The sequence below is a fragment of the Larimichthys crocea genome, chromosome VIII, assembly GCF_000972845.2.
Source record: "Larimichthys crocea isolate SSNF chromosome VIII, L_crocea_2.0, whole genome shotgun sequence".
NCBI lineage: Eukaryota > Metazoa > Chordata > Actinopteri > Sciaenidae > Larimichthys > Larimichthys crocea.
The window spans coordinates 1,544,411-1,558,584 of NC_040018.1; the positions used below are offsets into that span (position 1 = coordinate 1,544,411).

A 14,174-nucleotide genomic window follows, 5' to 3' on the forward strand; every position below is an offset into this window, starting at 1 on the left:
TAGAACATACATCTAATTATTAATTTAACAGTACGATAAGGACATTTATGACGAGCAAAAAGATTAACTGTAGGACAAATCAAAGGTCACGTACACTTATTACAACCAGACAGAGGGAGCTGTAGGAGGTGCAGGTGGTGCCGATGTGGATGTTAATAGTGAGGTAAATGCAGCCAAAATTAACAAAACGAAGAAAAGTTTATTTGCAGTCTGTAGAGATTCAAATAAAAAAACTACATCATCCGTCTACCATCCTCCCTAAATGAAGACAGAAGAAACTTCAGCCCGGTGCGTCTGTTTGATAAATACAGAGTTGGTGAAGCGTGTTTCACATCTGGGCCTGAGGAAACCTTAGTAAAACTTCCCCTTTGTGTTTGACATTATAGATTTAAATACTTATTGTATAGCAAGAGTAATGATGATGTCCCCAGTGCTGTAGTTTAGACCACCTAATCCAGTCATGACCAAGAGCACAGCGTACCAAGACGGACTCAAGACCAAGACTTTGAAGGGTTAAGACAAAAACCAAAGCATTGAGTCTAACTAGCCTTGTTAGTCTGCACCACCTGACACTAAGCTTATCTCTCTTTAAAATACTTCCTCTTGAGGTACTAACAAAAGTATGACATAGTCCCAGTCTTCTCAGTAAGTGATGCATTGCAGAATTTACATACCGTTGTATGCTGCTTGCAGATGAACTCTTTGTAGTTTAGGTACATTTTTTCACAGAAAATTTGGCTGACCTTTCAAACCTGACAGCCACAGGTTCTTCTTTTGTCTCCGGCATTCACTTTCTCAGTGTGGAGGGGGTTAAGGAGAAGTGACAGCCATCAACAGTCACAAAAAAATGTGTCATTTTATTGGTTGCATTTGAAGCAGAATGATTTTTACATGACAATGCTCAAACGATTTATTGTCCTTGCAGTTGTGGTCTTGACCAGTCTTGAAGTAGAAGACAATTCAGTTGATACTGAGGCCTCCAAAAAGTGGTCTTGAGACCAGTCTGGTGACCAGGAATGATCTAAAGTATCTACAACACTGGAAGAGGGTCCACCAGGGTTAAAGAGTTTAAAACAAGATCAGACTTGAGTCAACAGGCTGAGCATGCAAACAATGACAAACATGCTTGAGCAGATACAGTATTTACTATGTTCTTTTCACTTTCTTAGTTTGGCATGCTAATTAGCACTTACCGCAAAGTATAGCTGTAGCTGATGGGAACGTCATTAGTTTAGTTGATGATAGCACTAAATGGAAAGTCAGAGGATCACTGAAGTCAGCAGGCTTCATCCCTTGCAGACAATGAATTTGTAGAATTGCATGCCAGTCCATCCAATAGTTGCACTAAAAACATAAAAATGTCAACCTGACAACGCCAAAGGAGAAGACAGTAGGATTCATCTGATCTCATTCTGAGGGCCATGAATGTCTGTACTAGACACTGAGATATTTCAGTCTGTATCAAAGTGGTTGACTGACTGACTGAACCATGCTGCCAGCATTAGGTAAAAAAAAAAAAAGCCTGCCAAACTGTAAGTAAAGCTGCCTGTGGCCACATCTCAAGTTCAAACAGTATTTTTTCCCCTGACTGATAGACATGCCTCTTTGGTTTGGGAGGTTCTCTAGTTTATGTATGCAGCCTATAATCAGGTCCAGTTTTTCAGATTGTTTGCACATGCCTGAGAGATGATGTAATGCATATGACTCCATCTTTTTCTGGGTTTCCTGTGCCAGAGCGCTGCGGTGAGCTGCTGTCAGAGAAAACTCTGCACTGCTGGCAGGAGGGGGGGGTTGTGTAAGTGTGTGTGTGTGTGTGTGTGTGTGCTTGTGTGAATGACACAAGTGTTTCCACTCTATGTGAATAAAGAGAATGAGAGCAGCAGGTTTATGTCATGTCTGTAAATCTCACCAGAAGGCATCATTTCAAAGGAAAAATCAGAACCTACAATCAAAATCTGACAGTACAGTTGTGTGCTTATGTAAGTACAGTACAACTGTTCCCTCAGACCATGACTATTATTAAGCACTGCTCCTCCGCATGAAGAAAAAAGCGTATATGTCTTTATTTGAATTTGATGTTCAAAGTCATAAAACCAGATTATATTTTTAGTTTTAAGTGAAATTTGGAGTCTGTGGAAACCAACGAGTTATTTCTTGCTTGCATGCTGACTGTACATTAAGGCTTTTGCAAAAGTTTTAACTAGTTATTCAAATGCTAAATATGAAATAGATGTTTTTGACTTTGGCACAAACAGTCTGATCAACCACAATATGAAAGCAGCTCAGTCCAGGCAGTGACGCCTGATGACAAGGATTAAACATCACTGGATAGACTCCAACACTGGAGTCGACTTGCCTCCACATGAACTGCAGTGACGCAAAAAAGAAGGCAGCAGATGTTGTAAATTTGCCGATATGAACTTGTGTCTCTTCATCCTCCTCAAAATGTTTGGGCTGACATATTTATCTGTGAGAACGCTTTGAGCCAGCATGTCTTCATATCAGTTTTACCCCCAACACCGCCCCTCTGTCCTCTGCTTTACCCCCCTCCTTGTCTCCCTCTGTCAGCTTTCACGGGGGGGGGCTTTGTTCTTTAAACAGGTACGCTCACCTGGAGTTATGCAGTTGATTTTCCAGCAGAGCAGTGAGTCTGCCAACCCCGAACAAAGCTCTCAGCAGACTCTCTCTCTCTCTCTCTATCATGACCTTGTGCACTTTGTAAACAAAGACTCACAGATTACAAGTGAGAGGAGAGAATGAGAATGGCTTGTACTGTACTGTATTCACAAAGAGCCAAAGTGAAAGGTGTGAGTCAGTCATTCATTGAATATAGCACTATACCACTGGTGTTAATTTCTAGAGGAAAGCAGATGACAAACTGAACTAACACTGTCATTTTAAGCGAGGAACAGCTGAACTTACTGTGCTGCTATCTCACCCTCAGAGCTGACGCGTTAGCAGGATGGTGTCCTCTAAACCCTGCCTCGTCATACCTGACCGTGTTATGTTAATGCCCTAACTGATTGAGAAAAAGTGAGCAACATCTGTTGAGTGTGTGTTCGATCAAGCGGGAATCTGTGCAACTGTTTGGCTAGGTGTATGTTTGGTCTGCGAGCAGACAGATAACTGTTTGTATAAGACGTGATGGTGGAGATGTGCTTCTTTCAAATGTTTAGGTCAAGGGAGATGTACGATGAGCCATGAATAGCCCTACTGATGAAAATGTGCAACCTGTCCTGAGTGTTTCTTTAACAGGTATAACAGCCAAAAACTGTGCAGTGTTAGTTTTCCTTCATTTCAAAAGTAGTAAGTTATTCCAGGCTCATAATGTCAAACACATTCTGCCAGTGCAATCCAGATCCAGAGTGGAAATATCATTATTAGCACCACTATAAAATGATGGCTGGCTCTTGAAATCTTGTGGGCTTGATGGTAATAAAAAGTTTCCAATTTAAAGAACTGCTCGGGCGTCTAAACCATTATTTTCCATTATATAAAGGAGTGTATCTCTCAAAAGCACTATACTATGATTACTTGGAACATAGTTGTATATTAGTCATATTTCTGGATAAACAACCCTACGAATCAAACCAAACTAACCAGTTATCATTATCATTCGTCTGAAGTGTGTGGACGTTATGGAGTACTGGGTTACTGACTCATTGGTCAAAAGATTAATTAACTGGTCACAGATTTACAGCAACTTCCGTCCATTATTTCCATTATATGTTGTTGTAAGACACATACATGTACAAGTTTTATAAAGTATTACATTATCATTCAGGCACATTTCACTTCATTAATGTGTTTTTCATTAGTTGTAGGATTGACTGGTGATTTAATGGCACCATCTGGTGGTTGAAAGTATTCAGGCTTCAGAACGGGCTCAATAACACAGAAGGTCCAGTAGGGGTCAGAAAAAAACAGAATTATCGTAGAGATCCTGTATGTGTCTCATATTGATCAAGTTTTCTATAGGGGGCTGATTGATGTCCTCTATCTGCACTAACATGCAGATAGAGGTTAGACAAGATGCATACATTTAATATCACTGTGATCCATAGACAGACATGTAACACCTCATGATTTAAAAAAGTCTTCTAAAGTACCTGTGTGTAATTGACACAAAAATGCAGCCGTCTGATTGACTTGGTCAACCTAGTTTATCTTCCTCCACCCATAGACTGAAATGAACTTCAGTCCTCACAACGACACATTAAGATGTGGCTTACTCCCTCCTTACATATAATAAACTGATTGCAGGAGAGATATTGCTCTGATTGCAATATCTTCTCTCCCAAGACCTGTCGCTGCACTTGGATCAGGAGGCGACCCAGGAGATTGTTGTCATGGTAACATTGTGACAGATGACTCACGTTGTTGCCTGTCCTCCCTCTTTGTTTCCTTTCTTTCTTTTTGTCCTTTACGGTAAAGAGGAGGGTGGAGCGATACGAGTGAAGTAATCTGATTGTAGGTCAGTCTGTCAATACTCTTTCCTATCCGATTGGATTTTTGACCTGCCTTTCCTGTCACAGAATATCAGTGATTTTTTGCTTCTCCTTCTCTTAACATAAGCAGAGCTGTCAGGGGTATAAATATCAACAGTGCAGAAAGTGTTGTTGTGGTGGGGCCTGTGGGTGGTAGGGCTGTAAAGAGAAAGCAGGCCATCCAACAATGTGTTGGAGGGCCTGATTCAGATTCCACCTCACATTTTAGATGAGTAATTTATAACAATATGTTTATTCTACTTAAACTGCAAAAACCTATTCAATCAAATAGATAATGTCTTATATTCCTGTATATTTTTCATATACAGATATGCAAGAGTGATTGGTGTTGTCCATATCAAGTCTCTATTTGATCACGTGATTATACATTATACGGCAGCTGAAGCCTGTTGTGATAGCTTGCAATGGGGCTCATTGTACCTTACCTTTCCTTACACCACTATACCAGTGAGCATTGGACATTTGGTCCAGAGTAAAGATGTGGAACAGATACAACATAAATAATGAACTGATTTGCAGTTTAATCTAAAAAGTGTAATCTCACATTGAGAACATGTTTAATGTTTAATTAATGAATTGAGCTCCCTCCTCCTGATTCTTCTGTGTACTCATACATTTAATGACCTGATTTCCATTAGAAAATACCGGACAGTGAGATTACTGCACCATCATCCATGACCAAGAGAGACTAATTGAATAAATTAATAATTCAGAGATCATGAATCCACTTGTTGCTTCCCAGTATTTGTTCCTCAGTGAGTTAGCTTTCATGAAGGTACATCTTGTGCATCCCAAAGTAGCACCTGCGGTCTTTGTGTCCCTGTTAATATTACTACCTTTCACCAACACTACATTAAAATGACATAGTATGCTCATAATATTTGCACCATAACAATCATATGGTTTTAATGTCCTAACAGAGTGATCCAAAAGAAAGAAAACAGCCTCCAGGGTTCAGTAGGCTACCATTCTGAGTTTTGAATATCATGAATTATACCGAGTGCACAGATGACAGGGACAGGAGGCAATTAAATTTTTTACCAGCTACCTTCCAGTAATGAATACGTAATGAGAGGAGTACTGTCTGAGTTCACATATTGGCTCTCATGTAACTTGGTTATTTAACTGGGACTTATCATGTTCATTTATGGTCTTTCATTTTCCATTCAACAATGATTAACTCACCTGGCTGCAGGTTCATATCTCATTATGATACTCATCATAGTACTTGGAAAAAAAAAGATTAGATAATTGGGATTATAGCATGTTTTACTGTAAGAAAACATAATTTATGGTTGCATTTGCCAGTGTTATATCATGAAAACTCAATGTACTGAAAAACTGATAATGACAATGTAATTATTGCTGTAACCAAACACATAAAATCCAAATGTGTTTGGTATAAAACAGTGCAGCCAATTTCAAAGGGCAGAATGGATTCTTGACTTTTAGTGTTCAAAATCCTATCATATGGGACAAAACATGATTTTTTAGGAGGGGGTGTTTAAATGATAGATAATGATTAAAAAATTAACACTTAAAGACATCTACCAAGGCATCAAAACCTAAAGTATATTTTTCGGCTTGATTTTCTATGTCTTGTGTCGTTTTACTGTAACTGCACCGCCTCAAGTTCATCAAGTTCAAGTTCGTTTCCATTCTAAAAATAAAGCTGAATGTTTAGTTTGTGCAACCGATGTCAATATGATTACAGGGAACATCTGAAATAAAAATCCATGTAGTGTTTGAACAGTCTGGTCCTCATCTGACTTTATGACACTGATATCCCAGCTTAGGAAAATCACTCATATTTTTTTTATAGCTTTTACCATGCGGTGATAGTCAAAAAATTATTTTTTACACATGGTTGGTCATGAGACTGTTAACCAGGTTCCTCTCACAGATGCCAAAGTTATCCTGCATTTAACAGCACTGGCTCCAGATGTCACATGTGGTGGTCACAGAGACCTGCTAAATGTTTCCACCCGATGTGAAAGGATCTCTCCAGTCCTAGGGACTGTTGTTTTACAGGTCAGTGCAATTAACATAAAGTAGCTATCTGCTTAGAGGGATAACCAGCGTGACACTCAGTCCACACACCTGGGACAGCTCTTTTATGAGTTAGTCACTGATAATATATGATGACTTTATTACACACACTTTTCTTAAATGAATTCAGTATTATATCATGTGAGAATAATATATACTGAAACAATAAAACCCTTCTAACTTGGGGGTCCTCTACAAGAGCCTCAAGATTAGGTAATAAAGCAGATGGTCCCATTTCAGCACAGCTTAGTGGTGCACACAATATTAAAGGTCTAGTCAGTGTGTAAAATTTAGTGACATGTAGTGGTGAATTTGCAGATTACAGCCAACTGAACACCCCTCACCTCACCCAAAGTGGGTATGAAACTCGTGAAAGATGTGAAAAAGGTCCCAGCTAGAGCTTGTGTTTGGTTTGTCTGTTCTGGGCTACTGTAGAAACATGGCAGACTCCATAGAAGAGGACCCTCTGTAGATATAGCTTATATATTTATTTTATTTTTTTATTTGTATTTATATTTCCATTCAAATTACTACCATATGCAATATTATTTATATCATGGCCACTTTACCTTTAGTACACGTTTTGCACATCTCTACACTTGTCTGTTGTCTGTCTGTTCATTTTTTATGTTACACATTTTCTGTTGGAAAAATAAAGTATAATCTAATCTAATCTAATCTAATCTAATCTAATAAAAGTATATTTCTAAGGTAGCAAAGACATAACAATTCTTATTTTCAGGTGATAATACACAAATAAAAACATGCTTGTGACTAGTATATTCCATATTTAGCCAATACATTCTTAAATCATACATACTGGACCTTTAATAAATAACAAATATAGTGATTATATAGGTGTCACTACACCAAAGTGTGTACAACTCAAAACATGAAATCAATAGATAGATAGATAGATAGATAGATAGATAGATAGATAGATAGATAGATAGATAGATAGATAGACTATATAAAAAGTAGAAAGTGTTGTTTTATAAAAATATGATACAGAACTACAAATAGGGATGAAGGTCTGTGTACAGTTAAATGAGGCTGTACAAAATACATGTTGTTGTATCTTCAGTGTGGTGAACTCCTCCAGACTGACAGGAAGTTTCGTTTCTAAGGAAACGTCTTGGTGTTAACGACACCTTCACCACTGAAAGTGCAAACCTGTATTTACTTCTCAACCACAGGATTGGGGGAAGTTGGCTGAATAAAGCAGTTTAAAATTCACTACCATTGCTAACAGCGTTATAGTTGCTGGGACAAGCTTAAATAACTAAATGTTGTTGTTTTTATTGTCGTTATATACGTCACAACTGTTGCGCTGCAGGGAACTTAGTAAACCAGCTAAGCTACCGTTGCTAGGCAGTTACCGGAAGTTAGCCTTTCATCATAACAATTAGACGGTTAGGTCCATTTGGCACCTTCAGTTGACGTCAGATTTAATACAAAGCTTGGCTTTCTTTCTTTACTCTAGCTTTACTCTAAATACTTACATTTGATATTTAAAAAAAATGTTTGTAATTATCATATAAGGCTATAGTATTATCAATTATTTTGAAAGTGTAACCGGAAACTGTGTTATTGTTGTTCCTCTCGGACGTTCAGACGTTTACGTTTTTACGTCGACGTAACGGATCTATGACAAACGCGAGCCGTGAGGCAGTGGTCCCCGAAACATGCCTCTTATCCCCCGGGTTGACATGCCGACTGTGACCGGGGATGGGAATCTCTCCGCCGCCTGAATCTGCGAGTTACTTCACTGCGGCGAGTCAACCGGAGCGCTGAAACAAACAAAGAAAACCGGGGCTCTTTTATTTATTCAAGAGAAGATGGCGGAGTTTTCGCCCGTCCTGCCGATGCGGGATGGAGGGGGACGATTTGGTCAACCCATCTTCCCTCGGTCCAGGTCCGGTTCCGAGTCAGAGAGCGAACTGTCCCAGAGCTTGGCCCGGACCAAGATCCGTTCATACGGAAGCACCGCTAGCGTCACGGCCTCACTGGGGGAGAAATACATAGAGCATCGGGTTACAGACAGTGATACCCTGCAAGGGATTGCTCTCAAATACGGTGTTACGGTAAGGCTGCACACACACAACCACTGCAGTGTTCATTTGTGCATTCAATATTCACCTCGATAAGACGATCTGAATATGAAATCTGTCCTCACTGACTGAGAAGAGAACAACATCACACATAGACGTCCTCTCATCGTGTTGCATGTCAAGTTGCCTCTGAATTCATTGATATATCAGGATATGTCTCCTTTCAAAATAAAGTCCAGAAATAGCACATGAAAAGCCCTTTGAGTACAGGCAACAGTCAGAGAGTCTTAGAAATGTTGTTGCAGTAATGATTTTTGACTTTAAACACATTAAAGAGGAGGACTTGGATATCAGCAGAAATGTAATATAATATTTATAAGTCATCTAGATCCACCAGGAAGTGAGAGGTGAAGCGAGGGATGTTCAGTCGGTTGCAATATGTCAGCCACGCCACTAAATGTCACTACATCCCACAAACTACTTCAGTGTTTCACTTCATCTTGTGGGAACAACAACAACAACAACAACAACAATAGTGATAGGCAATAAAGGGGTTCACTTATTCATTTACCTTTCATTTCCACATCTGCTAACACCACATAATACACAGTATTATATTTTATCAATGAAGAAGTGGAGAATGGAGGCACACAGCATTCCTTTGGAGGACACAGCAATTCAATGTCAAAGCTAGATTACCAACCTGATAACATTCCCAAGACACCAATTAGCCCCAAAAGCCCAAGCTTCACATTGTGTTAATTGGTTGTCTGATATTCAGTTAAATGCACATTTATTTACACAATTATACTAAAACAGGGGTCTAGGGACAGCAAAAGTCTTTCCCTAGGGACCTCAAACAGATAGATAGACAGATATATTCTGTATTCTACTTCATCATAACTTTGGCATGAGCCATCCACTGTTGATTTGTGCCCCCCCTTCCCAAACACATCACAGTCTTTACATGTAAAAATGTAGAACATTAATTTAATGTTTGATGAGAAGCTGAATCTCTGGAACAAATCTAATGCCAAAGTTTAGAATCAATGATTTTCAAAGATGGTTTGAATGCTGTTAGGACCAATTCCTGCATATGTGATGTAAAAAAGTTAATATTTTTCATTTACATACAAGTAATCCAAAATATTTAAAGACTGACTGTCATGTAGACAAAATACAAGCAGCTCCTATTTTTTTTTAAACTTTATTTTCTTGTGATATTTTCTACTTAACTATGTTTGTTGTACTAAAACACCAAGGCAGCTTCTTTGCATGTGAAAAACCTGCTTTGCAACACTGACACAGTGTATTTATTTTATTTATTTGGTCCTCACGTCTAAGCTTAAGCAAAACAGGGAAGTTGGTAGATTAGTCATAGAAGTGATGATACTATTTTAACGCTGTCTTTTTCTCTGTCTCCCAGATGGAGCAAATCAAAAGAGCCAATAAGCTGTTCAGCAATGACTGCATTTTTCTGAGGAACAGCCTCAACATCCCCGTGGTGTCGGAGAAGCGCTACATATTTAATGGACTGTCTCTAGAGTCTCCTGATGGGGACGGCGAGGTAGCATGCCAGGAGGCAGACACACCCTGCATTGTGACTCAGGATGTCGAGGGACCCACGCCTCCCCCTTCCCCGCCCCCCGCGGACTCCAAACCCCCCCAGCCTCAGCCGGAGGAGCTATCAGCCAAAGACTTCTTACAAAGATTGGACTTGCAAATTAAACAGTCAAAGCAGGCGGCGCGCAGGCTGAAAGAAGAGGAAGAAAGGTGAGGTGTTGAACAACTGTCACCCAAGATGACACTTCTTTTACTGTGTGTGTGTGTGTGTGTGTGTGTGTGTGTGTGTGTGTGTGCAGGTGTACACTCTTTTCAGAGCAGGCTGTGAACGCTCCTTGCACGGAATTATCGGCCGGTATCCAATTAGATGATGTTTATTTTGGGAGTGATTGCCGACTGTTGCCTCTTTCAAATAATAGATACCTGTCAGCAGCAAATGAGGCTACTGTTTCTTGGACTGCTATTGGCCACTGAGGGATCATAAATGCTGAGTCATTTAATTTCTGCCTGCCAAACTCTGCCAGGCACTCTGAGCTGGTGGCATGTTTATAAGGTTTAGTAGACAGGAGAAAGTCTTTGGTGTTTTGTCACTGTGTTGTTGGCGTTCACAGTTTCATTTTCTCACCCCTAGACTTACAATGCTTCTAGGAAATGGGGCCTAGACTCTCATCCCTGAAGGTGACTGTCAGAAGTCCCGATCAGCGGGAACAAGAGTCGAAATGAATGGAAGCAAAAATGCTGTTGCAAAAGGAGAATTGAATCAATAACAATCCGCTGCACTAGTCAGATGCCAGGTTACGCAACAGTCAGGTGTTCAGGAGATTTGGCTTGCTGAATCAGGCATGAGCACATCTTCCTGACGCTGCATGTTGAGACAAGGAACACTGTCAGGTCTGCTGTGTAGCGAGGTTGTAATGGATGCCTGGCATACACCCATTCATAGGAAAACAGGCTTTGTTAGTACTATCTGTTTAGTTAAGACTGAGTCACACTGCAGCAGTTTCTTCGACAGACACAGAGTGTGAGCTTTTTTCCAACTTCAGGCTCTCTAAAAGTGTTTCGCTCATACTGTTGTGTTTTCAGAATGGATACAGGCCCTCTTATAGCAGCAGCTAATTTCCTTCCTGTTGGCCTCAGGTTGACACAGCCAAACTGTTTTGGCAGCTGCACTAGCATCAACTGTCCCTTGTTATCTGGTTTCTTTTTATCCCTGGTGGTCTGAAAACAGGTTGTAGAACTTTTAAGATCTCTTGTGGAAGAATAAGGAGGAATCGCATTCATCTAAACATTACGTGCATTAAATTCAACCACAGAATAAAATCTAGTTTTCCTACCTTAATAATTCATTTCATCTAATCGTTCATCTTCATATGATAAACAGTCATTACTTGGTCCATGTTTGAAACATTACTACTCTAGGTCCTCTCTGCCAGAGTATCAAGACAATATTATAGCAAGCATTTCATTATTATATGATCACCAACTGCACAGCATCTCCTTTTAATTTTGTGATGCCAGTAACTCTAGATGTGTGGGGTTTTTTTCCTCAACGGCACAAGCCTTTAGCAAATGCTCAACACAAAGTTTAAAATGTCTACCCACTGTTTACCCAGCAGCTGAGGCAAAGCCAAGCTTTGTATTAAAGCCCTGTCTCCTGACTCCAGCCACATCAGACGCTGGCCTGTGGAAGCGTAGTGTGTTTAGACAAACAGAGGCTGTTTCCACACAGTCCCAGAGCAAACACGGACCGCACGCCTGTTTGACATGACACAAACCACAAAGCACTTAAGCTCAAACTGTTTGAGAGTAGTTGACTGATTTAACAATGTTCTTATCTTTATATATCTTGTTTTGATTTTGATATCATGAAGTTACATTATGAAGATTTTTCTTTGCCTGAAAATGTGGTTACGGCATGAAACAGGAGTTACACAATGACTAAAGGATAAAAAAAAGAAAAAATGGATATGGATAATAGTAAAAACACAAAGACTCCTAACGCATAATAACTGTTTTATGCCAAATTAGATGCAGGAAAAGTTCAAATTTATGATTCAGAGCAATTGAATAGTAAAGCAGAACATGTTTGATTTAAAACATTTTTAAATATGTGAATGTATATTACTATAGGAATCAAGTTTGAAGCTTGAACTCATTAAGCAGGTCATTCTAAAATCTGGAGGCCCTCAATGCAAACATGCAAACATCTGGTTACTTCTTGACAAGTAAACATATTGTTGGGAAGTGGAATCAAGTCTGCAGCTTCACTTCATTCATCATGAAGACCGAATAGCACTCAGCACTTGTTAGCGAGTTCTTCTTGGTTCAAAAGATTGATCCTGTCATGCCTCAGGATGTTTTCTAGATGAAAGAAAATCAATAACTTTATAGCAACATTCTCATAGCCTCCTACCTTTACTGTTCTGTCTCCTCTCTTTCCTGCAAAGTCACGGTGTAAAACCTTCCTCTATTGATATAGAGGAAGTCTAATTAATTGTAATCCTTGGCAGCTATACTGTTCTGTCAACCTTGTGAATAGTTTGAACGTGTACAGCAGGTTTTCTAATTGGAGGATTTTCTAAAGAGAGTGACAGCAAGATTTGAATTTTATGATTAAGCTTCAGACTTTGGTGTTTCACACAGAAGTCTTCCTCTGGCCAGATGAGCCTTCAGCTGTGACGCGGAACAATACGGCTGTTTGGTTAATCTCATCTATTATTCACACACCTAGACGCTGTGGTAACCAGTTAAGCAGACGCGAAAGAAAGGAAGAAAGGAAGAAAGAAAGGAAGAAAGAAAGAAAGAAAGAAAGAAAGAAAGAAAGAAAGAAAGAAAGGCGGTTAAAGAAAGAGTGTGTGTGTGCAATCATATAAAAACGTACTCGAATGTGGAAAGTTCCCCAAAAAATTAAAAGCATTTTATCTTCTTATTCGCAGGGGCAATGAGGAGGACAACACGGCCCCCGCGTCAGGAGACGTAAACCAGGAGAAGTAAAGGACCAGTCTGTTTACCTGAAACCCTGTCTCAAACACACACGGTTACACACACAGACACTACCTAAAACTCATCGCTTTTTTTGTTTCCTCTTTACCTTTTTTGCTTTTACCAAACCATGTCGAACAAAAGTGTCATGTTTGCCTTTTATTTATTGATATGCAATTATGATGATGTGTACGTTTATTGTTTTGTACAGTTTTACCAGGAGAATAAAACAGCGCAGGGGAGCATCTGATATAAATAGCATCGGAGCAGACGTGCCCGTCCACCCATCATATGCTTCTATAGCTGCTGTACAGAACCCACCTGCTGCATATGTCTACATACACACACACACACACACACACTTGCATACACTCGCTAAGCAATTTCAGAAGGATTAGCTTGTTAGACTTGCTAACTGCTTCTGATATTCTAAATCCCCTCCTAGAATAGTCTCATTGGAAAGTATATTCAGGCCTTCCTCATCAGTGTTTACCTTGTACGAGCACACCACGAACCGAAAGTGGTGGACGGACTCAAGCCTTTGAATACGTTCCATATGCCTCACGGAAGAAGTTTGTTTTGTTTTTTTGTTTCTTTTCTCTGGGAATAGAAGGGACTGCTCTATTTTTGAGGTGTGAATGCATTATTTATGTGTGTGGAGAAGTGTCTATTACAGCTGTTTTATTGTGCTTTAAATTCTATTGGTTTCATTTGGGAATATGAGAATAAATATGTATTTAAACCAGACATGAAGAAGAAGTGTTTTTGTGAGCATCTTGTCAATTATTGGTGTTGTTGTTTTTTTTTTTTCATTATCACAGTTCACAGATAAAGAAAAGGCAATGTTTTAATTGCTTTTAAACTTTAGGAAAAAATCACAAATATTTACATTTAAAAATACTTATCTTCTGTCTCTACATTGATGGAAATGTTGAACTCACAGATACATGCAGAGAAAAAAAAAAAAGATGATACAAACTTTGCCCACTAGTGGGCCCCAGAAGAGTTACAGCAGAGCAGA

At 39.4% G+C, this 14,174-nt stretch overlaps 1 protein-coding gene across 1 annotated transcript; it reads left to right on the plus strand.

Moving 5' to 3' along the window:
- Positions 1–7,757: 7,757 nt before the first annotated feature.
- lysmd2 (LysM, putative peptidoglycan-binding, domain containing 2) lies at positions 7,758–13,900 on the plus strand. The gene is made up of 3 exons (XM_010731870.3): positions 7,758–8,641; positions 10,035–10,381; positions 13,108–13,900. The coding sequence occupies exons 1-3, from the start codon at positions 8,396–8,398 to the stop codon at positions 13,163–13,165; spliced, it is 651 nt and encodes a 216-aa protein (XP_010730172.2). The 5' UTR covers positions 7,758–8,395; the 3' UTR covers positions 13,166–13,900.
- The last annotated feature ends 274 nt before the right edge of the window (positions 13,901–14,174 follow it).

Coding starts and splice junctions, on each gene's coding strand:
- lysmd2 (XM_010731870.3), top strand. CDS start 8,396: ATGGCGGAGTTTTCGCCCGTCCTGCCGATGCGGGATGGAGGGGGACGA. Junction 8,642..10,034: donor CTCTCAAATACGGTGTTACG/GTAAGGCTGCAC, acceptor TCTGTCTCCCAG/ATGGAGCAAATCAAAAGAGC. Junction 10,382..13,107: donor CTGAAAGAAGAGGAAGAAAG/GTGAGGTGTTGA, acceptor TCTTATTCGCAG/GGGCAATGAGGAGGACAACA.